At 36.1% G+C, this 25,806-nt stretch overlaps 2 protein-coding genes across 3 annotated transcripts; both read right to left on the reverse strand.

The window, feature by feature from the left end:
- Positions 1 to 408: 408 nt before the first annotated feature.
- On the reverse strand, positions 409 to 15,812 carry LOC141663758 (uncharacterized). 2 transcript variants are annotated; one of them, XM_074469570.1, is made up of 28 exons: positions 15,621 to 15,812; positions 15,404 to 15,542; positions 15,143 to 15,264; positions 14,764 to 14,880; positions 14,445 to 14,582; positions 13,932 to 14,291; positions 13,667 to 13,815; positions 10,813 to 10,934; positions 10,634 to 10,725; positions 9,217 to 9,466; positions 9,043 to 9,106; positions 7,119 to 7,267; positions 6,966 to 7,036; positions 6,687 to 6,860; positions 6,339 to 6,410; positions 5,288 to 5,389; positions 5,107 to 5,196; positions 4,417 to 4,492; positions 4,210 to 4,303; positions 4,051 to 4,120; positions 3,556 to 3,735; positions 2,459 to 2,581; positions 2,299 to 2,382; positions 2,038 to 2,222; positions 1,806 to 1,944; positions 1,653 to 1,712; positions 1,033 to 1,137; positions 409 to 942 (listed from the first exon to the last, which is right to left on the reverse strand). In XM_074469570.1, exons 1-28 carry the CDS (start codon positions 15,717 to 15,719, stop codon positions 829 to 831), a joined length of 3,540 nt encoding a protein of 1,179 aa, XP_074325671.1. In that variant the 5' UTR covers positions 15,720 to 15,812; the 3' UTR covers positions 409 to 828. The 2 variants fall into 2 exon arrangements, with proteins under 2 accessions (XP_074325671.1, XP_074325670.1); XM_074469569.1 differs by having other exon boundaries at positions 14,719 to 14,880.
- Positions 15,813 to 20,037: 4,225 nt separating this feature from the next.
- On the reverse strand, positions 20,038 to 20,816 carry LOC141664435 (uncharacterized). Its single transcript, XM_074470389.1, has 3 exons — positions 20,526 to 20,816; positions 20,184 to 20,430; positions 20,038 to 20,048 (listed from the first exon to the last, which is right to left on the reverse strand). Exons 1-3 carry the CDS (start codon positions 20,814 to 20,816, stop codon positions 20,038 to 20,040), a joined length of 549 nt encoding a protein of 182 aa, XP_074326490.1.
- Between the last annotated feature and the right edge of the window lie 4,990 nt (positions 20,817 to 25,806).

Consider the following 25,806-nt stretch of genomic DNA (forward strand, 5'->3'; position numbering starts at 1 on the left):
GCTCTCTGCAAATTGATTTACGACTTAGATAATTACCATCGCTCTCTGCAAATTGATTTACTCATATGCGTTATTGATTGTTGAGGGTTTCTCGTATTTGATTGGTTTAAAAAGTTGAGCATAAATATATGTATTTTTTTAATGAATTAAGCATAAAAGGAAGATAAATTTTGAAAACACCGAATCTATCTGTTGTTTATTAACATTATGCATTTACATCTGGCATTTACAATTTTCCCAAGACTGGTTCTCTCTGTTGCGAATCACCCATTAATCGAATGCCGAATTATTTGGGAGACATCTTTCCCCGGAAATTAATACTTTCGTTATATTCGATCTAAAATCAAGAACTCATGGGCCTAACCCACAATGAAACGGACATGACTGATGAAAAAGACAATCGGAACATGATTTAAATCACAGGACATCTTCTAGTTAAGAATATTCTTGAAATCCCAAGGAACGAGCATCTACAAACTTTACATAACATATACAGCAACTGCTTGCTACTTATCCCACTGACAATTACATGGGATGATGAATTCCATACACATTAAAACAATTGTGTACATTTTGATTTGTTCCCTTCCACTATAGGAACCATTAAAAAATAGATGAAATGTTCCGTTACAAATAAAGTAGTACTACCAAGCCCCAATATTTATAAGCTTAACTTCGCGGACCATCCCAACCTTAATTAACTTAAAACTATATAATTCTGAAAAGAAAAAAAAAGGGTATACTTTAAACCGTGTGATTTTGGACCCGTCCTCAATTGTGGCCACAATGAAGCGTGGAAAATTGCCATATATACAAGAATTAAAGCCTCTACATGAAGTAACTGAGAGATTTCTTTTTTCGGGAACCACCTTCTCCGTAGAGCTCATTCCATTGTACGAGCTCCGTCATGTTTTGGGACTCGGATGAAACACTTGCACAAACCTACAACATCGATATGAAAATTGGAAACTGGCGATTTTTTTCTTATACGTAAAGCAAAATAAGAAAAGATGCTTCAAAAAGTTGCTTTACCTGCTCGTGAGCATTTTTAAAGTCATCCATGTTTAAAGGTCGAATATCTGTGCTGACACTGAGAGCTGGAGCAGGTTTACCTTCCGCTAGAGCAGCAGATTGCTCCTGTCATCATTTAAATATAATTTGCACCATTAACAAAACAAGAGGTATTATAATAACTGAAGTTCAAAAACAATCCTACAGCTTCTGCTTCAAGTAAAGAGACCTCCCAAGAATTAAAACATTACAGCACAATTTGTATCACACAATGGGTAGATAAAAATTCCTTAAGACTTAATGAAAAAAGGTTGTGCCTAATGCACAAGGTCCTGCATTAGCCAGGTACTGGGAAGGTCCCACTGTATGCAGTTGCAGTCCTACCCTTAATTTCACTTATTTATTATGTTGTTCAACTTCAAGGGTTCAAACTGATGACCCTGAGAAAAGCAAGTAGCATCACCGTTATTCGGCATCATGCGCCTACATGGAGACATATGTTTCACTACAAAGCAGCAATTGGCATATTGTCGTTTACCTGATTACCGCTTAGGTAGCAAGTAGCAACAAAGTGCTTATTCATTTTTCTTTTTCTTTTTTTGGTAAATAAAGTGCTTGCTCTTCATATGCACCAAACATACCTTTTTTTCTTTCTCCAAAATCTCTCTTATTGGGCGATGGGCAGCAGTTACACAGAGATTCTGCAAAATCAAAAAAAATGTAAAGAGCCACAATCCTCTAGGTAGAAATACCTACAAATTCTAGTCGAGGTATGCATGATTGCAGAAATCAACCTTAAGGTCGCTTCCAGAATATCCATCAGTTATGCTTGCAACTGACTCAAAATCAACGTCTGCAGACATGTCCTCTTTCTCTAGTATCACCTTCAAAATTTTAGCTCTGTTTGGAGCATCTGGCAAATTAACCATCAACCTGCACAGACATACTTAAAAGTCATGTAACAAGAAATTGGGGCAAATACGAACCAAATACTGAATATGAAAGAATATCATAGAGGTATTCGACCTGCGTGGAAGCCTTCTTATTACAGCTTCATCAAGATCAAAAGGCCTATTTGTAGCTGCAAGCACAAGAACTCGCTCCGTATCCTTTGTCCGCAACCCATCCCAATTCACCATAAACTCGTTCTTCATTTTACGCATAGCCTCGTGTTCTCCTGGATTTTCCCTTCGGCCCAGCATGCTATCAACCTATGGGATATTGGATGCAGTAAGTTACAGGAAAACAACACTCAGAACTACACTGCATAATGGTTAAGAAGCATACTTCATCTACAAAAACAACACTGGGAGCAATTTTACTTGCTAACGTAAACACCGCCTTCACATATTTTTCACCCTCACCAAACCACTGCATTAAGAAATATAGACTGTAATTAGTTTAAATCATTATGACGAATTCACAGAATCTCCTCAATGAATTTAACCTTAGATGTAATGCTTGACATGGAGATATTAATGAAGTTTGCCCCAGCTTCAGTCGCCACAGCCTTTGCCAGCATTGTCTTTCCTGTCCCAGGAGGCCCAAATAAGAGTATACCCTTGCAAGGCTGCCAGAATTAATCAGTGAGATTTTAGTGACACCAGCTACCCAGTGTATATGCATGTGTGACAATCAGACGCTATGACAGTTTTATAAAATTTTATATTTGAAACTCTATGGCAAATCATGATAAACAAGTAAATAGATACGAACAAAAGCACCAACAACGTTAAAGGACCAAGTAACACAATTTTTTGATAAAATAAAAAAAATGAAATTTCTTAATATTGAAAAATTAGAATTACTGACTAGTCATTAATATTGCAAGGAGAAATGACACATAAACACTCCAGACAGTCTAATCCTTGTGGAATTCAAGTCCTCTACACCATACTGTCTACCAATCATGTCGCCATGCCTTCACATGGTACTGCATCAAATCACCGTGGTAATTTAAGTTCATCAATGAGTAGGAGCAAGTGTCAGCAGTACATGGGTGCACATTTCGGAGATAATATTTTAGCTTGATGTTAAGTGTAGTTTTTTATTCTTGTGACCCTTCAAACTTGTATATAAATCTTGGGAAAATGACCATATAAGAAAAAACTGCATTTCTCGCGGAGTAGCCAGCTTAGCTTAAACTTCAACTCAGATTTCAGAGAGAAACAATGAAATACAAGATGATGAAACTATTTCACCAAAGCATCCAGGGCAACCACATAATAAGCTCTGCTAAAGCCTACAACCTTGGAAATAATGTCCAGGAGGAACACACATATATACCTCTGAAATTTCAAAATACAAAATTATTCTAGCCTGAGGATGCGGGGTACTATTTAGTCTGTAACTCTTAAAAAGGTTATAACATGGAAACTGTGGGAATTAAACACTGAATGAAAGGAAATAAAACTAAGCAAGAACTGAACTAGAATTATTGCTTGATCTACATACCAATTTAGTTTTATTAACAGACAGAGAATAGGAAAATTTAATTAACAGAAGCAAGAACTGAGCATATTTCACAAAGAAGATGAAAAGAACCTTGGTTAGTTGCCCCTTACAGAAGAGTTCAGGCCTCTGCAGAGGAAGCATCACCAACTCCTTTAGCGTCTCTTTGACATTTTCTAATGCTCCGATATCGTCAAATGTCACTCCAATATCGCTAGGTGGTATAACCTCAGCTAGAAGTCTCTTCTCAAATTCATTTTCAGTTACAACATCCTACACATGCCACAACAGCCAAAAGTCAATTTCCAAACATGTCATAAATTTATTGTTAAGATATACTACATGATTCTGCAAAGCCCACCTACTAACACCTTGGGGTTTTCGGTAGACTGCTAACTTAACATGTATCAGAGCTAAAGTTCGAGTCCATCCTCCTAACCCCCAATATTAAATATGGACACCAAGGCAAACTATTTCCTCAGAAGAAGGGTTAAGATATACTATTTGATTTTGTCAAGTCTTTCCCTAACACCTTAACGTATCACATAGCAGAATAGAGCATTTATATAAAGAAAGCACGCCGAATACCTTCAGTGACTTCTTTGAGCTCTTGGATTCATTCTGGATAGATTGTAGAATTCCAATCCCATACTGAATGCTGTCAGATTGTACACACGATATTCATATAATATAATTTCCATATGGTATGCAGGCCACAGGTGAAGATAAGATACCTAAGTACATTACCTCTCACTAGACAATACCAGTCTTGCATCAGGATCAGCATCTGAATGTTGCATTAAGTGATGGCTTAGTGCCCATCCGACAATCTTCTCTGCACCTTCAGACAATCCAATAAATTTATATCAATACAATTTAATTTTAAAAGAATAAAACATTATTTCCAACTTACTGATGCAGGCAGAAGTTAAACTTATAAAGGATGGCACATACTATCAATTGTAACTGAGTGGTCCTTGATGCATAGTGCTTCAAGTCCTTCGCATTCCAACCTATTCCTACTAAGTACCTATTTATAACAAAATAAATGTTAAAACATTGAAGTGGGGGAATAAGTAAGAAACAGCTTCAGCCTTGGGCAAATAAGGACAAAAATCACATCATGAACCCGAAACATGGTCATCATCATAGCCATCGTGTCTTCACATAAACAGTTCTTTAGGACCAAAATCAATTCCCAACAAAGACAAATATAGACAGAGATACAAATATATAGATATACAAACTGAATAGATGTTCCAACATCCAAATATTATATTTTATATGAATATAGTAATGCACTAAACAGACTTGTGAGTTGTGTGTGTTTCTAGGGTAATCTTGGTCTAATGTGAAGCTTCTCCTATTCTTCCCTCCCGATTTCCCGGTTCTCCTAAACTCAAACCCCAATGCCTATTAAACTATTAATAAGAATTTTTTCCAATTTCAAAAAAAATTGTTGTTTGTTTGATGCAACATACAGTAAAATATCAGAAAAGCGCGCAGTATTTTAGATTTGGGTTGCATACATTGGACAACAAAGTGAGAATTTCACTGATTGTGAGCTAGCAAATAGCAAAGTTCAGAGAATTTATCGACTAAACATTACAAAAAAAAGCCTGTGTTTTGAAATATAGTACTCACGGTGCGCAGATTAATTAAATTTCCTTCTGATTTAAGAGTCTCTGAATCCCTATCCAGCTGTTGCTTCCAACTCGCAAGGAGAGATTCATCCTAGAAAGGACAAATAATATCATATAATGCATTTCCACATAATGATGCTCGCGGGAAATAAAAAATTGGCTACAACACTCAAAGAACAAACCTGAGGCATATGAATGGTAACTTTATTAGGAAAAAGTTTTGTGAGAAGTTTGGTTGCCTTAGGAATCTCCTTGCCTCTATCATTTAGTCTACCAAAGCTATCCTGCATAATATAGAAGCATATAGGATCTTAAGATTTTACAGTTTAATTTCAATAGTCAAAAGGCTAGATAAATATGGAGTCTAAAAAATTAAGGAAGAGAAAACCTTTCTCGACAATAGCAAATATCACAATTATATGACAAAACTTTCATCATATTTTGTAGATTTTTTCTTCCAAAATAAAGTCTGATGGGAAGAAGTGACTGTTCCTTTTACAAAAAGTAGATAACCGTTTATGCTACTATTTAATCACCACCATAAACAATCAGTAAGTTTTCTAAGAAGTTAAAATAGAAAAACAACACCAGACACAACTAATAAGTCACTGAAATTTACTGTTTCCTAATCTTGCTAATCACATATAAAGTTTTGACTTGTATCTTCCCAGTTCCCAGGCAAGAGTGTATCTAACATACTGCATACAATCATCTCTCAGTTCAGTTGCTTATTCATCATTTCTATACAATCATATCAAGTAAGACATAGTCAGAAATATTGTGTCAAGTTCTAATGCAAGTAATGCAAAGATATTTCAATGATTCCTAACAGCAAGAAAAACAATGATAGGGTATCAACTTGCCAATCGGCATAGAAAAGGCTAACTGGAGAACAACAAAACAAAAGCAATAATCACAAATTGTCCAATAAAAAATATTAGAAAATCAAACTAAAAAAACATAACAATGCTAACCATCAAAACAAATTATTTAACAGATTTTGTTCACGTTGAAGGTTTTAAGCCACATTCAACTAAATATTTTCAAATACAAAGATAAAGTCAAAACTTATTTCGGAAAAGAAAAACCTCATCATTAATGACGAATAAAGTTAACATCCATAATATACAACAAGACACAAAGATTAATTGATGATTCAAAATAGCAAGAAAAATATTGAAGAAAACATTGGCGTCATAAAAAAAATGTGCAATAAAAAATAATAGCCATTACCGGGAAAGCCAAATCAAGTAGAGCACTTTGGTTGCTACCAAATTTTGTAAACAGCAAACCACCGGGATTTGACTGCAAATGAACCAACTTTCAGTTCCAAATTTATGACGTTGTATGAGCAACAAAGCTGGATATAGGGGCATAAATGTGTTTAAGCACCTTTCCTCTTTCTTTACAAAAAAATAGTTCTGAGAAATAATCAAGTTCCCGTTAAATAGTATAACAAAATTTGCTTTAAATCCACTGAATAATGTCCCTGATCATTACAATGCCTGACTGGTGTATTTATTATTAGCCTGGTGAGTAGTGACCAGTGAGGCAAACACAAAATTTCCAGAAAAAGCTAACCTTTTCCTTACGGTTGTCAGCATGCGTGTGTGATCCAATTACAACAACGTTATCAGGAAGCTTCTCGAGTTTGCTCTTGAACGTTGTATATGATTCCGAATTTCCTACCATGGACTTCTCCGCATCTTTCATGAACAATATGAAGGGAGATTTCCGGCTCTCACTACTCACAACCTGTTTGAGATATAACACAAGCAGTAAGCAAGAAGTCATGTCCATATATCGCAACATATACATATATGCTTTAGATTATCAAACATAACAAAATGGCAAGCCAACCTCGAACAAAGTTGTAATAAGTGATTTGTCCAGTACTTCAACACCAGTGCTTTCTAGACGAAGTTCATTTGCTAAAGGGAGAAAAAAAATGGTCAAATATAACAGAATTCAGTCTCTTGAGTACATTGACATCATTGGGACAATAAAAATTACCATTGCAGAAGTATCCATGGCCATTATCACATAAACCTGCAAAGTCAACCCCATCAGCCACAGGCTTATCAAATCTCACACCGATTTTGGATGAAGGATTGTCTTCAAATGGTAACAAAACCTTCCCTCGACTCCCAAAAGTTGGACCCCTAATCATTGAAGCAAAATATGAATATAGCCATTTGTGGAAAGTCATATTGCAACTTTGCGAGTAATATGTACAGCGACAAAACATATAACCACATCCAAACTGAAAGACCAATTTTGACATTAAAAGTCACCTGGCTCGTATTTAGGATTTAACAAGACAAATCTTTACTTAATTATAATATGTGTGTGTGTGTGAAAAATATTGCAAAAACTTGTACTCAAAAACTTAAAAGTTAAACTGTATCAATTTTGAGTTTAAAAACAAGCATAACTAAATTGTCAAGGTCCAAAAGAATCATCCGCTTTAGATGGGAAGGAATGCACATCATAATGTTTAAGTATGATGACTGACTGCCCAAAGTTCGATAAAGATGAAATATAATTTCACATCTTAAACAAACTACTAGCAAATATCATACACAGGAATTTCCCTTGTGCATATAAACTTCTAAATATTCATCGTGAAGTACAATAAAAGTACAAGTGATCAATTCAGATATCAAACATGCAGCCTCTTTTCCATTAGAAGTATATGTACTCCTGATGAATTTAAGTTACAGGTAATACCTTAGAAAAGATCATTCATATTTTTATCTACAAATTTCACCGTATATTCTTCTTTTTTTTCTTCCTTTTTTCTCCTATATTTTACAAGTAAAATTATAAACTATAATCACAAATATGTATACACACACTCAACCCTAAGAAACCCATTTGTAAACATCTTTTTCAAAAATGTGTGTACTCCTACCATTTGCTTTCATAATTGCTGGAAACCACAAGTTTGGAAAACTGGATACTTCGGATGAAGCCAGAATCATAAACAGAATGCAAGTTGGCAATTCTTTACATGCATTGTAAGAGACCTGATTATTGGGGTCATGGGCAACAATCCGTTCTACGATGTTCACACGAGGATATTACCCTTCAAAACAATAATCCCACTGAAGACTGGTTTGAATCTTGAAAAACGAAGGATATGGAGGGAGAAGGGAGACCACCAATGCCAATTTTAGCAAGATAAACATTAGAGGGATCAGATTCCGCAAACGGTAATTAGCAAAAAAAAAATAATTCCGCCAACGGAGGTTATGGGACTAAATAATTACTCAGATTAGTTGACAACAACAGGCGAAGAGTCTGACTGCAATCCCTAAGCCCAGCTTGTAGCAAGCCAAAAGTTTGACTTTAGGTTCATGTTTAAAGAGGGATGGATAATATTACATAATTCTGGAAGATATTTAAAAGGATGGTACAGTTGTACTATCATGCTATCGTAAAAGTTATATAGGATTGCAATGCGGTCAAAAAAATTACTGTTATCATTTTAATTTTCTCTTGTCCGTCTTCCTTGCATAAATTCAGCATCAGCCTATCAAAATATGCTTGGATAGGGTGGGGATTAATTGAGTTCACAAATTTGCAACCCCTAGTTAAAAAGTACAGTTCCTTGGTATCTTTCTAAAGTTCAGCTTAATCAGGTTCTTTCATATACATAAGAAAATGGATTGCATATGAATAATATGATGCTAACAGTGAAAGTGAATCAAGATAAAGCCTCTGAAATTATTTGACAATCTCTATTTAAGATAGTTTTTACAGATCAGCCAAAATAAAAGAAACAGGAGCAGTTTGAACAATTGCTTTTCATAACTAAAAGAGTGAAGTATGACAACAATCAACAACCTGCCACAACCACCCGCACAAATGGAACAGGGGAGGAATTCCAAAAAATAGATAAAATTAATTAGAATCCTTATCTAATCAACTCTACCTTAAAGGAGTTGATGTCTGATATAGATTCGCAGAAGTAGCTCCCATGAACCTCACCCTGTCACCTAAGTTATTTTATAGAAGAGAGTTACAATCAAAGCAGAGAACAAACAGTTATTTGAAAAAATTAAGAAATAAATTAAGCTTCTCCGTAATCTCATGAAGAGTTGAATACCTAATTTTAACAAGGGATTCTTAGAAGTCCCTGCAGAAGAGCGCACGAAGTCAATCTCCTTCTTTGTTTGTAACTCCAAGTCAGGTGTTGCGGGAACAAACAAATTACGGTCTACATCAGCTTCAACAGATAAATCCTTAGATCCCTCCACCAATTCAGGAGCCCCGGAACTTGTCTTAGCAATGATGTCAGCAGATTTCTTGGCACTATTTCCTTCTTTCTGAATCTTGGCTTCCTTAGCAGACAAACCCTGGAATCGAATAATAAAAACTAATTGGGTTCAGTATATTTTCATCGATTAAAACCAATGGTTAGCATTTTGATGTAATACTCTTAACTTCACAATTCACAAGATATCCAGTCCTAAGTTCTACTGTTGATTCTGATAAACATAATATTGTCATCTTTTCATAAATTAAGGAAACATTAATTTAGAAGATCAAATTACAATTTTGATGATATATGTGTAAGCCTACTAGATGGTACTGGGATTTGTAAAAACAGAAATCCAACCCATCGCACACCCTAACAATCTTTCGTAACAAATCCAACGCAACTGATATTTCTCACAGCAATCGTAAAGCACTACTTAAACAGTAGTATCACTCTGTTAAGAACTACCGTGCCCCTCTTAACCATTTCATTAGCTTGTGAGGTGAGGTGAGCTTTTCCATTACAATTATTAAGCAACCAACCCCCGCTACACCCCAAAAATCTTTCCCTCACACATCAGCTGTGTTTCTACAGTAAAATCACTCTTCACTGCTACACCTGACTTCACCAAACGTGTCAGACTAGTTTTCCGCTTGTGCATCTCCAGAGTTTATAGACATTCAGACATCACCAATTCACCATGGTTGAATGCCCTCCAACCCGTGTAGCAGCGACCTGTCCCTCACACAACTTTGATCAAATCCCCCATCAGTTGCATTGGTCTCTGTAGACTAGGATCTAGGTCTTCTCTAAAGCTCAAAAGCTACTAAACCCTCCATCAGTTGACCGAACAGGGTTGCAATGATCTCTCTCTCGTGGGCTCTGAAACCAATTGTAGGTGTTACAAAGCCTCACTCATCCCAAAAGCTAGCTTGTGGGATGAAGTTCTAACCTCACTCTTAAATAGCAGACAATCCATATCACAACAGAGTGGGAAAGCACACTTCCATGAAGGGAATTTATGATTTAAGAGTAATTTAGAAGTGATTCTCAAATTATTGCAAATATGTCTTAAATAAAGTAGAGTGGCAAGTATGGTGGACCATAATAACCTTGTTCCATTAAAAAGGAAAAAAAAGTGTAATGAACGTAAGCAAGCAAGGGAAAACTCCCACAGGCCACAATCAACAAAAAGAGCCTGTTATGTCAACCATGTAATAATTAGAAATATAATTCAATATTGCTTAGTAAGGTGGCTTCTTACACCCAAAAATGAATGGCTATCATATATAAGCAATTTGGCACCATAATAATTAGCAAGCGCCTTTGTCAACATCTCCTGATATATCTCAGATCCTGGAAAAGAACAAAGCAGCACGTTCAACTCGGAATTTGTGATAAAAAATTATCAGACTGTTTTAAACAATTAAAAATAATGCATACCTACTGGGCCGGAGAGCAAGATACGTGGGTTCACTGTAGGAAGTTCAGCAGTGAATTTAGCTTGTTCTCTGTGCTTCAGATGTATATAAGAAGCTGCAATGAGAACATTTTTTGTATTTTCACTGCAAACAACCGGTGATGAAAGAGTTTCAGAACTTTTTGTGAGTCAATAGACATCTAATTCAGCAGGAAATGTCTATGTCAGAGTATCTATTAAAAATAATGGTGTAGAACGAGAACTTTAGAGTCATTCATATGTCTATTCGACTGCAAGTAGTCGAAGAAACATGAAAATTTAATTTTTTAAAAATAAAATATAATTGGTGACACTCCATCTACCCACCATTTTGTACCATAAAGTAAACTAATTGTAATTTAAAGCCCATCCATGAGTCTGTAGCATATTCTAGTATACTAAAGGCATAAAACAAATTCCTTTTTTTCTTTTTCGACACCAAATTACCAATCACTTGCAATATCATTTGGATTTATGTAACTACTGACTTCAATGCATGAACATATATATAAATAGGGTCACTTTACACTTAGAACTGCCTTAGTGTTAGAACTTAAAACTAATGTATCGATTTTTATGCTTTTTCATAAAATACATAATATTATATTTTATTACTACCTTTTTTTGTAAAATGAGGCTTACATGCCTTACATATGAGTATCTATTCTGAGTTCTGACAAATTTCGGGATGAGCAACCTTGGACGACAAGGGATAAAGCTTTACCACTAGGCTACCGCATCAAGCTCTAAAAAGGTGAAAACGATTTGTCTTTTGTGAAAAATATTGCATAATGTAGAAAAATAAATACTGTGTGCAATATAAATATATCATATTTTGTTAAATTCCCAAGAAAAGGACCAAGTCCATTAGGTACAACGGCAAAACAAATAGATACGAGTTTTTAATTAAACTAACATCTAAGACTAATATTAGTTCAAAATTCTAAATCTGAATAAATCTCAAATTTGATCAAGACCCTGTATATAGCCATCTTATCTTTAAAATGCCTCTAGTGACTCCACATTCTCCACGCTTATGTATTTGTCCGATAAAACCCCAGCACAGTCTGGTGATCTCCCCTCATACAACATATTCTACATCATCTACCAAATATCATGGTCCAACTAAATCTCAACAATAATGTTGGCTATATTGCTTTACAGTTTACATTAACAGAAAAAAGGACTACATTCATATGAAATCTGAAGTTCAAGATTTTACATTTGTACTAAATAAAATTATAATGAAAGACTGTGTCGTGTAGGGGCCTAGGGGGAACAACATAAATATCTTCACCAGGTCTCCGAAGACTACATACCAGATATTGATATTCTCCCTAAAAGGAAACTAGTTTAATAATTAACTTTGTAACACCCACTCCCATGAAAACCTAAAGTAGAGCAATTTAATGAATCGAGACTCGCACTTGACATCTGCCTTTCTACCTGATGTTGAGAAGAAAGTTTAACCTATTGTGAAATTGTAACGAAAGAAATTGCTTTGTAAAAGTTGGCCATTTTGGCCGTTTGAATGTGCCACTACGGAATGCGTACATCCAACAATTGAGTATGCTGAACTTTACCTAACTTTGGTGTGTTCTATTTTGTAGAAAAATATAAAACAATACTTAGAGAAAACCGACCATGCTTTGCTACTGCATGCCAGAACCTGTCAACTATAATTTAAAAATATCATGATACACAAGAATGAGTGGGGTATTCTATTCTTTTTTGTTACTCCACTGAACATTGCGTATTCAGCATTATAAAATGATATATGTTCACAATACTCTAATGTGACTTGCGTGTCATATTAGAAATTAATGCAATACCCGATTGCAGATTGTGTATTAAGTATTACCCCCATTCAAAGTTGTGTATTCAGCCGGCTATAGTTGGCCAAAATTTTGAAATTGTTTTACTTGTTGATATATCTATAAAAAAACTTGAATTTGGCTTTCACCCTGTTAAGAAGGCTATCAGACATGATAATCAATAGCCTCACTCTGTACAAAAGACCAGGATTTGGTCCAAACATGGGGAGGAATATTGTTGGTAAAATCACCCTAGAATAATTAGGTGTTGATTGTTAAAACATTAAAGCATATCCAGTCTCACAAATGCATTAGTTTCGGGTATAGCTATATACTTGTTGGTCTTTACAGAACAAGAATTATAAACTGTAATCTAGAACTTGATATGATGGAATTGTAGTTGCAAGGTAGATGGTTAAATATGAGGACTAAGCAAGACTGGATTAAGTAGTCACTTGCAAGGGTTTGAACTTGCATTAGGATACAATTGCATCTAGAATGAGTCAGTTTATTCCAAAAATTTGAACTCGGTTTAGGGCTTGGGAAGGAAATGATGTCTCAGTGCCGTATTTAGTTTAATCAACTGCCACAATAAGTTCCCAAAATATAAAAGTCACGCGTTGTCAAAAATTATGTTATAACGTGTAATAATAGTGTCTAGATTAGATTGACCAAATTTTCTTTGAGGATGAAATTTATTTTTAAATATTAAAATGATTAAGATATATCTAAATTATTCTCTCATGCTATAATTACTTGCACATGGAAATCTGAAAAATATTAAACTTTTAGGGTAACTTAGGGCTTGAATATCCGAAAGACATACACATTTGAAAGAATTTCTCCGGAAACAGTAATACACTATTCAACACTGAATCCATGTTTTGCTTCGTTAATGCTTTACAGGGACCTTTTGCAATCAGTATAGACGATAATTTACCATCCCATCATGTACTTTTAAATATAGTTTGAAGTAACTAATGTGTCAATCCAGTGTCTATGTATTATGTAAGCAAGCAAATACCTTAAATAATATGGGAAGGCATCGAATGAAACTTGAATGTCACTACTATCAAGAATTCCTCTATATATATCTTCTTTGAATACCTCACATCTCAGAGATGTCCCAGGTAAACTTAATGGAGGAGAATCCTTAGCTTTTTCAGCCGCTACCTGCATTCAATTTTAGTTTTATAGCTCAATTTAAGTTACAAAAAATTACGAAAGCTAAAGCTCTTTGAAATGGCCATATATTTATTCAAGCTATAGAAAAACAACGAATTACATGCCTCTGTCACAGACTCTTGGTTGCGGTCGGAAGAAAGAATTTTGCTGGTTGCTCCAACATCAGCAGCATTCTCATTCTCAACATTTGTCGTGGAGTTTACTTCAAGGCCGTCAAGATCATCTTCCTGAACAAGACCCGAACGAGAAACCTCAGTCACTTGATGAATTTTACCACTGTTCTGTGATGTAGGGTTCAAGTGTGAAAATTCTTGTCCCAAATTTGACAAAGATGCCAAAATAGAGGCACCGGTCACAGCTGAACTGTCTCCTGTCCGTCTTTCTGCATGAAGCAAATTGAAGCCCACTCCACCAACTAATGATGGTGTCTTAAAAACACTATCAAACAATATTTTCTGAAAAATCTATTTGGTAAAATGTTAAGAATTTCATATTAACCATGCAAATAAATCTATATATAGAGAGAGAGAGAGCAACAGAATTACTAAATTAGAAAATCTGAACCTGAAAGATCGAAAAAGGGAACAGTTAAAACCTAAAATTGATTAAAAGGATACATAAGCATGGTTACCAAAAACCAATTCATCCCCGGAGTCCAAATGACAAGTAACTCCCTTCTTAATAGTCTTCCCGTTAATTTTCACAGGCCCCTTGCTTCCTTTGCTTTCAAGCACCGCAATATAATTACTCTCCCCCTAATCATTCCATAAAACATTGAGTAATCAAAATGCAGATATACATTATGAATACAATCACCAAACCAATATAATAAAACCAAACACGATTAAAACTAACAACAATTAGGTACAAGGTATGTGTATGTGTGCTTACATTTGACACCCTAGGATACCAAAATGTACGTCCCTGTGATGATACCTTTGTTAGCTTAATATTACATAGAACTCCACTTATTGTCTGATCCTTGATCAACAGATTGGATTGCTTGTTCGATCCAACTACAAAGTTTGCTGTATAAATACTCACAGTTGGATTCTGCAACAAATAATGCACTTAGGTCATCACTACATCCTTAAGAAAACAAAACCTATATTTTCATTTTGTACCTAACCGAAACAAGCTTAACTCATTATTCAATCATTCAAAACTTGTCAGTAACTCGGAATAAATTACGAGGCAACAATTTATAATCGCATTTAATTATTCTATATCACTATCTGCAATTAATTTTCCGCTTTCTTAACTATAACATAAAACGCATTTATCGAGTATGAGAAGTTAGGAAAAGATAAACTACCTGTTGACTCTGCGTAAGAAGCCTACACCACGGACTCTTATACTCGAGGTTACTATTATTCTGTTTCCACGAACTAAACGAACTCCCTGGCTTCTCTCCTACAGTCACTGATTTTCCTTTATCTACACAGTCACACACACATAATCAATCAATCAAACCGACATTTCACCGTAAACATCAATCAATCGAAACTACATTTCTCGAAAAACATCAATCAATCACAAATCACAACCCACATACACAATTATACACACAACTTACCATCGCCAAGCGGCGTAACAACGGAATTCGCCGGAGCAGGAGCAGCCTCCGTCTCTCCGGCGTCGCATTTCGGCGGATCGGCCGGCGAGTTTGAAGTATCAAGCGGCGTCGTTTTATCCGACGTGGCATCATTATCTACCTATAAAATAACGATAAATAAAGCGTGAAAATCAACGGCTGAGATTTGATGAGATGAGATGAGATGAAATGAAATTACCTTTTGGCGCTTAGGAGACTGAGGCTTATCTTCAGATGATGATGATCGCTTAGCGGTGTTGTTGGTGGAGAGAGATCCACTTCGTCTCGTTGAAACCATTTTTGTTGGTTGGAGAGATGAGATATTTGAGTTTGTTTTTATTTTATGCTCCTTGTCATTTTACGTCACCACAGCATTCATCAATCTTTTCGTTGTCATTTTTTGTGATTGTTTGTATTTGAAATGTAAATCATCACAACCTACGGTTTTTCTCGCAAGTTTAACTTGTTTTGATTGCCCACACTTCTTAATAATAACGGATCCGGACTCTACTACATTCACAATAACTACATAACATAAATTTAGTATAATAATATTTTGAAGATTGCTGAAATTACGGAACAAAATATAGATATTTTGCTAAACACTCGAAAAACATGAAATGAATGTTGTGATTAATCTTATTGATTGATTACTTGAATACCAGAGAAAATATGTATATTCCTTCTAATGTAAACTATTTCTCAACCCAAAATAAGAGGTCTATGTATCTTATTTATAGATAATCGAGCCACACTTAATTCTTGGAGGATAAGTTACCTCTAAATGGGTTAGGGTTTCGTCTAACCCATCAAGATCAACCGAAGTTTAAGCACAAGTGGTATCATAACTGCTAGGGTCGCAGAGTAATGATGTCACGTATGCGATCCCTGGGAACCTTGGCCCATACAGCGATCTGGTAATTATGTCCATGTAACCCTTTTTGAGGAGTTTATACTTATTAGCTTTCATAGCGATATGCCGCCTTACGATCTTGGCTCGCTGGTTTTCTACATTCATGAGGCGCCCTCTTAAGAGTTTTGTCTGCTGATCTTCTACATTCGCGAGGCGTCCTCTTTAGAACTTATCATTTGAGCCTCCATATTACAAGTAAAGGAGTAATACGTCCCCAAAGTTGGGTTCGCTATTAGTGATAATAACGACCCTGTTTAGCGAGTGTTACTTTTGAGGGTCGTAGTAATGGCCTCTATCAACAAATTCCTTTCACGAGGCTTTCTATGACCCTTAACGGAGCTCATACCTGTTGATTTATAATGTAAAGCCCATTAGGCATGTTTAGGACCTATGCAAAAAGCGGGCATAACAACTACCTCCATTCAGGGTTGCTATTAAAAAAATGACACAAAATTAGAGTTCATCATAAAAAGGACGAAGTATGGTCATGGCCGTAGTTGCGACCTTTCATAAGTGGTCATATTTTCACCTTCATTAATTATTATAAATGAAACAATTATTTGACATGTGTCTTTCATTGAGATTAGACCTCGAGGTTGGGATCATGCCACATGTCCAACATTTTCTCTCTCCTGAACCGTCTATAAATATGTTGGATTTTAACTCATTTCCTTAATTTCTCAGGAATATTTTTAACAAATCACTCTTCATCTGCTAAATGATCAAAACGGTGAATATTCGAAGAACATCAAGAATAGTTTACCATATTCAGTCATTGCACTCTTCAAGTTCATCTCAATCTTCAAACAATAAAATTTTTAATCTTATAATCTTTGTTAAGTCAAATATTTGCTTGTTTATTCATAACATGTGTCTCTTGATATATCTTAATCACGAGGGGACCCTGAAACGAGCCCTAGGAATCATGAGAACCCAGTTAGATATATGACAACGACCCCATTTCAGATATAGGCTCGTGTGTGATGAGGCCACTAGTTTACACTCTTCTTGTCCTTGACTTTCATTATTTTATTTTATTTTATTTTTTTTAGGATCACGCACTAATTACAACACCATCTTTTCAGATGTCGAGTGACGCGTCATCAGCTTCTTCCCCACTTAGCCACTTTCCTCGCCACCAGCACAGTTCTGAGGAGTTCCAAAAGGAACTTAACGAAATATCTGGAAAAACACGGCACCCTCTTTCTCCGACCCCAAGAATTAGCGAGGAATTTGCCGCTAACATAGCAAGAGTCCAAGTGGCGACTAGTTCCTCCTATTCATTCTAACTATTTTCAGATCCATCATGGAATCAAGAACATTTTACCCGCGACTCTGATCTTGGTAAATGGCACAAAAAGAAACCTTTCAATGTTACCATTCCAGAATTTATTTTCGGTTAATGACCCTGATCCCAATGATGAGGATATAGGAGAGAACGCAGCGTTTTGCGAGGATGTGGAAATGACTCAAGAGCCCCTGACCTATGTCGAGAAGGCTCATCGTGAGATAAGCCAGCTAACCGCGAAAGTTGATCGGTTGTTTGTTGGGGTAGGGCCCTCTGGCCAAAGAGATGTAATTGATGTAAAGAGTGAAACGCTCACAAGCTCGTTAACAGAGCCTGCATGTTAATTTTATGATGCTCAAGATTCTGACGATGATAAAAATATCGAGTGAGAGTTCGCATATGGCGACATTGACGAGATAAAAAAGATAATAATTGTGTGTGATCATGATTACGTGCTAGAAGAGAGCCTGAGCTATATATCTCTACCCCGGCCTAAACTAGAGGGAACAATTTATGTTGGAGGACCAGCCCCTAATAAGGAGGGGAGCTCAAATGTGAAGGCAGGATCGCCCCCGTGTGTTGGCCTGTATGGATCAACATTCTACCCTTACAGCCGAGAACCTGGTGAAATTAGTGGATAAACTGCACTTAGTTTGCAAACCAATTATTCCTCTGAACCATATGAGATGTTATCATTTTAATTATTCTGAAAATGGTGGGCGCGTTCCTCGCATGGTCTCATCTGTGGCCTGCCTAAAGTTGGGGTTTTCCTCTCATCTCCACCCTTTCGTCGTGGACGTTTGCGAGGAATATTCCCTTGCACCCATTCAAATCAACCCTAATAGCTACCGTTCAATTATAGGGTTATACATTCTTCTCCCATTGATCTTGGGGATCGTCATTCACGAGCCCCAACCGACCCTTGCTCTCGCTAACACGGTGGAAGCTTCTGTTAAGCGGGTTCAACCTGAGGGGCCGCCTGAATCTGGCGTCGCATCAAAGAAACAATGGGCTGGCACTCCTAATGCTACAATGGTTCATCATATATATATAAAAATAGGGTCTCAATTCATAACTGAAGCGGGGGTCCATAACTGGGTTAACGCAGATGTTGGTGTCTCAATTGACATTACCTCTGAGCTGATCGTGGAACTCTTTATGAGAAAGGTTTCCCATACAAAAGAGTGAAAGAATTTGAGATGTGACAACATGATTATGCGATTCAAGTTAGCTCAAACAGAGAAGGATGCGGAGAAGATGTCCGAGAATTACAAACTAAAGTTGAAGGAGGACATCACGGTGGTGTGAAAGGATCTCCGCAAGGAGATGGCAAAGGTAAAGGACACGGAGAAAGCTCGTGATACTGTAATTGAGACGGCTCAGTTGGAAAATGAGCTTCTTAATAAAAAAAATTATTGATTTGACCACTCAGCTAGAGGCCGCTACTTTTGATAAGACGAGGCTTGAGACCGAACAATCAGTTTTTGTCAACAGGTTTTCATGAAGCGTTTTCTCCGCAAAGTTCCTAACTCTGACTGGTCCGTTTTTGGGCAACACCTCGTTCAATATGTTGAAGACCTTAAAGTGAAAATGGATGAGGAATCTAAAAAGGGGCATGAAGAAAAGCCGGTCGGGCTTGCAAAGAAGCAGGTCGAGGATGCCGCCCGTGGGCCAAAGTAGGTGCGGCCACCAACTTCATTTCCTGTTTTTCTTATTTATTTATGAACAATGTCAAACTTAAAGAAGATTGGATTCATTCAAAACTCCACAATTATAATTTATTTAACTGATTTGGGTCGCTCTTTAACTACGAATTTTAATGATTTTATTTAATCGTCTTTTAGTTCCTTTTATATGTTGTTTTTTATGCATTTAAGCTTCCTCCTGGGTCGCATATTATGTATGCTCCTCTTGGTGGCTTTTTGCAATTAATTTATACAAGTAAGCGGGGTCCGCATTTTAGCTGCCCCTTTATATTTTTCAAAGGTCGCTTTAAATGTATTCCTTAACTTAGATATATCAAATCTTATTATTAATTTGTATATGGATCACGTTTAATAATCATCATAAACCTTATTAGGCTGGCAATGGCGACCTTGATCGATATTCCTTTTAGTAAGCGACCTATCCAAAATGTTGCCTATAGCGAGTTCCTCTTAGTATCATGTTGCAGCATGTTTTAGCGAATGCCACAAGTTTGAAAGCAAAGCGAGGGTGATGCCTACCTCAATATTTACTCGTAATTTTTTATATTTAACATGGAATAATCCTTAACCAATACATAATTCTTAAAATTGAACAAATAAACAAATTATTCATAAATAAGTAGAGCGAAACCCAAAAGGTCATATTACATATGTACCACCTAGAGGGGACGTCTATATGACCCTTACCCCTATACTAAGATGTATTTATTCATACCGAGTCTAAAATATAAAAAAACACTTAAAATAGAGGCTACTGAGTGAAGTGTGTCCGCTACTGGTAGTATTTTTTGAGATACTCCGCATTTCAGGCCCGCGAAATTAACGTGTCATTCATATATGTGAGATGATAACTACCTTCCCACAACACTGCTTTGACCTTGTAGGTCCCCACCCAGTTTGCCCCAAAGACCCCGTGGCCAGGAACTTTGGTGTTTGGCATGACACGTCGTAAGACCAGATCTCCAACATGCAACGGGAGTACTTTAACTTTCCCATTATAATATCTAGCGACCCGCTGATGATAGGACGCTAAACGAGCGTCAGAATCTTGTCGTGTTTCTTTTAGCATATCAAGATACAACCGATGATTCACCTCGTTAGCCTGAGAGTCATAATGATCGCTTATGAATGACCCTGAACTGATCTAAATAGGTACCATGGCTTTGCACCCGTATGTGAGAGAAAACGGGGTCTCACCCGTGGTACTGCGAGCAGTCGTGTTATACGACCAGAGTGCTCTAGGTAATTCGTCGACCCATTTCCTTTAATGTCTTCCAGCCTGGTTTTTGAAGTGTGCTTGATAATCTTATATATCGCCTCAATGTACCTGTTACTTTTTGGATGACTAACGACCGGAAAACTCTTCTTGATTTTCCGATTTTTGCAAAACTTATTCATTTTTTCACTATCAAATTGCTTGCCATTATCAGAAATAAGCTGATAAGGGATCTCGTAGCGACATACAATGGCCCGATGAACAAAATCCATAAGTTTTTTAACAGTTATAATGGCTAATGGTTCAACTTCTGCCCATTTTGTGAAATAGTCTAGTACGACCACTGCATATTTCACGCCCCGTTTTACCTTGGATAATTCCCCTATTAAATCAATCCCTCACATAGCAAACGGCCATGGGCTAGTGAGTGAAGTCAGGCTCACAGCGGGCATGTTGCTAAATATTATGAACCTTCGACACTTATCACAAGCCCTAAAAAATTTCAAGGCGTCTAAATCTATGTGCCTAATTGTTGAGTTATAATGATTTATCTAAATCTAAAGTAAAAATAATAAGAAGTTTGGATGTCATTTATTTTCATAGCTATTTTTTTTATCAATAATGCGTTATAATTAAAAATGACTTATTTTAATATTAAATTAAAAGAAATGAGGAATATAGTTATTTCCCCTTTATAAGTTCTTGGCAGGTCTTTATTAAAGAGAAAGTCTTGAACTATGTACTCCCTAATTAGATTCATAAAAAAAGATAAGATAATAGAATAAAAAAAATTCAAATTTTTTTTTCCAAACTGTGCTATCGAGTTTTTTCAGAGAAAAAAAGAAATTTGTAAATAAAATTCTATCAACTTTTTATCCATAATTTGATTCCTAAAACTGTGATGATCGAAGATTAACAATTTTTTATTCATAACTTTCTTTCTAAAAATGTGATGGTTAGAAGAGAAACTCGTGAACTTAATTTTAAATTCTGCTAATCACTATGAAGTATGAAGATTTGCATACGTCAATCATTTGTTTATTTCTTCTGTTAAATAGTATGTTTTTAATTATTTTTCATTTTTGATTCTCAAAACTATATTGAACTAAAGTTTTTGGTAAAAGTAACATAAGCTATAGGAAAAATTATTTCACGAAAAACATTTTTTTTCTTAAAATATCGGATAACTTTTTTTTCTTTCAAAATGATACGTATGAGGGAGGGAGTATCAATTTTTTTTTGACGAACAATAAGATTTTATTAAACATAAAACATAAAAACACAGTCGGGACAAACCCCCAAACTGACAAATACAACCTGATTGTGAAACAAAGACCGAGCTAAACAAATAGCCGTTTTGTTTTCAGATTGCTTAACAGATAGAATATAAATATTCTTGGATAAATGGGCAAATTCATCACTGTACTTTTCGAAAACTTTCACTTGGGTCATCAACCCAAAAACACTTGTACTACGTATACATTTCAATTGAGTTTCTCCCGTTACTCCCGTTAAAAAAGTAACAGAATGCTTATATGGAAGAGTGACATGGCATGAACTACCCGTTATCTTGCTTCTTGAATAACCCACCCATCCCCCATTTCATTCTTAGAAGATGCAACCCTTCATTCTTCCCCCTTCCATGTCTAGCTCGAACAGTTCATCTTCTTCAATTAGGAACCCTTATGGTAATAGTTCTAATACATTCTATACTAGTAGAAAAAACAACTGCGAGTTTGAATATCTTGATGTGAGATGTAAATGCGATTTGCCAGCACCATGTCAAGAAGCGTGGAAAGAGGGCACACTAGATCCGGGAAGGCGATTTTTTGGGTGTTCACAATACAAGGTAACATTGAGTTTTTTTCAGAATTTAAAACTTTTGAGATTGTTGAATGTGATGATTTTTTTGTTTTATTGGTAGAATCCTAGTAAGAAATGTAATTTTTTCGTTTGGGCTGATCCACCATACTCGGAAAGGGCTAGAGAGGTGATCAATGTTTTAAAGTCGAAAATGCAGAAGAAGGAAGATGCTTTGAACAATGTTGGAGTTGATGTCAATTTTTGTGAAAGAAAAATGCTTGTGTTACATGAAGAAGTGTGCAAACTTCGTCGCAAAAATGAGGAGGCGGAAGAGTTGTTAAAGAAATTGATGAGAGCAAATTGTATTTTGAAGAAGTTGTTGGCAGTTGCAGTAATATTTGTATTTATGTTTTGGTTGGTGATATAGGATGATTGTAGTTGTAGTTTTATTAGTGTAGTTGGAGTAGTTGGTTGTTGAAGTAGCAGTTTGTTGGTTGTAATGGTGATATTAAGTGCAAGTGAATACAATATTTTGGTTTATTTTGATTGTTTTAGTTTGTGAAAGATAAAAGAAAGAAAGGGTGATTTCTGTCATTGCATAACATGAAAGATTCCTTACAAGATCATAAATTCAACACCAAAAGACAGCCATGGTTCCCCACTTGGAGCTTACAAAAGTAATAAAATAGGTTCCTTGACCATACAAAAGACATAAGCTAAGTTCATAGAAGTTTACAAAAGCACTTAAACTAAGCATGACTGTCACTTAGTTTAAACTTAAACTTAAACATGACTTTGATAAAAACAAATACTACTTCTTCCTTGGGGCTTTGAATGATTTGACTGGACCCTTGCTTTTCTTCCCCTTTCTCACTCTTGATGTTCCTGGCATGTCTGCATCTGGAGTGCCACTAGTTCCACCATTGTAAACCAAACCAGGTGTATGCATCTGCAATAATAAGATAGTAAACATTAGTAATGGGCTAAGAAATTACAAAACTTGATAGAAATCTTTAAGATCTTACAAAAATAAGCCAGTTGACTTGAGTGCTTGGAGTAACATCTTCAAGTGTGCTTTGAGTGGACTGTGCAAGCCTCTGGCTTCTCCTTGGTGTGTTAGGTTTTTGACTTGAAAACATTTCCTCATTTCTCATTGCCTCCTCCATAAGCTCATCTTCCCCTGTTTCTTTTTCAATGTCATGCCTCTCCATCTCACTTGCAATTTCTTCTTCTTCTTGAGTTTTCTTCTTTTTTTCCCTCTCTGTTTCTTTGTTGAAGGGGTCCTCTGAGTTTCTTCAGGGCATTTGGTGATGTTATGTCCCGGTTTCTTACAATTACTGCAGTGCATCACCCTGCCTTGTCTACTTAGCTTGCTTAACTTACTATTCCCACCCCTGTTAACTGATCCTTCCCAACCTTCTCTCCTTCTCTGCCTTTTAGGCCTTCCTCTCAATGTCTTCATTCTTGGAGGTGGCATAATAGTATCTCCATCAACCTCTTCCCAAAAAGGCTCACCCCTTATCACTTCCAAAAAGTGAGAGTAAGCCTTCATATAAGTTTCTTTCTTAAAATAACGGGACACAAAATCAGTTGGATTAGGCCTACTTTTCTGTATAGCAGCAACAGCGTGACAATATGGTGCCCCTGTTAATTCCCAGACCCTACATGAGCATGTATGTTCTGTTAAGTTTACACAAAATCCTACCCCCCTCCATTTCACTTGAAAATTATGTCTCCCATCCCAAAGCACACTATACTCAGAACTTGCTACAACCGCATCATTTAAAATTTTCTGAGTTCAAGGAAGAATAATACAATCTACATTTTGCATAACATCTCTTTTCTGATGTAATCTTTCCATAATCTTATCATGGATATCAGTCAATATTTCAATTAATGGCATGAATCTGGATTTCAGAATCCATGAATTAAAACACTCCGAGATGTTATTCTCGGTGATATCTGTGTTGCAATGTGTTCCAAAGAAAGCTTTAGACCATACATGTGGTTCAAACCTATTCATTATCACCCAATCCCTCTTTGATGCCTTCTCAAGATCCCTCATTGCAGCTTTAAAAGCTTCAGGATATGTGGCATCACTAGCATCATAAAAAATATTCCTCACAGCCTCACTTCCATGTTTCTTTCCAAGGTTGGAATATATATGCCTTGTGCAATTCCTGTGCTCTATATGTGGTAGCAGTTCTTTCACAACCTTTATTAGCCCCTGTCAAAAAATTATCCAACAAAATAAAGATCTATAACCAACAAAAAATTATCAAACAAAAAATTATCCAACATAATAAAATAATGAAGGGACTGATGTACCTTTTGTTGGTCAGAAATGAAGGTATATCCATAACCAGTCCCTAATCTAAGATCTTCAGCAACAAGCATTAAGAACCACTTCCAGCTATCATATGATTCAGTCTCAACCACAACCATTGCAACATGAAAAATGGAGTTATTTCCATCCCTCCCTACAGCAGATAAAAGTCATAAAATGACCACCATAATATATTACTAGATCTTGAGGCCTGTAAAACACATGTATATCGATTTAGGGTTCATAATTATACTACCAATTAAGTAATGAGTACAAATTAGGGTTTCAGAATTGTAATAACTATCAGTTTAGGGTTTAACCTATATATCACAATAAGGTCGAAACTTACATATATAAACCATATATATATAATAGGGTAAATATGAGCATAAGATCGAAACTTACATGATTACTAGGTTGCCTTCAATCTTCGATCACATCTGTCGTCCGTTTTGATTGATCGATCGCCCCCTTTCTCCAGTCGTATGTGTTGGTTTAGATGTAAGTAATAATAAACCCTTAATTTTCTTTAGTAAATCGGGTTTATTTGATATGGGTGGTTATTTAGAAACGGGTCGGGTTATTACATCTGGCACAGATGTGACACCGAAGTGGCACCGACGTGGTTAAAGTTAACGACACACCATTAAAGTCAATGGCGATTTAACGGACGTGAAAATAATTTGAAATCAAGTGTTACGATTGACAATATTGTATGAAACTGTTATGTGACTGAAAGCTTTTTTGGGTTGGTGACCCAAGTGAAAGTTTTCGAAAAGCACAGTGATGAATTTGCCCATTTACCCAAATATTCTTGATAATAAAAATGATTACAAAAGTTTCTCGAGCAATCCAGTCGACACCACTATAACTGAAAATAGTAGAATCACAATTGACCCGCGCATATAAAAAACCGGTGATAGACCACTGTCCATATTTGTCAGTTACACCAACTAAGGTCGGGGGTACAGATGCCTCATATATTGAACAATCCTTTGTTGTGCGATGTGAGCTCTCGCGATAAGTACCACAATTTCAGTTTTGAAGTGGGTTGCCCAGATCTCCCAATACACCGTAGAAATCATTCTTAATGCAACATGACAATGAATCAAAAACGCAACAAGACATACACC

Source organism: Apium graveolens, chromosome 6, assembly GCF_009905375.1.
Source record: "Apium graveolens cultivar Ventura chromosome 6, ASM990537v1, whole genome shotgun sequence".
NCBI classification, from domain to species: Eukaryota; Viridiplantae; Streptophyta; class Magnoliopsida; order Apiales; family Apiaceae; genus Apium; species Apium graveolens.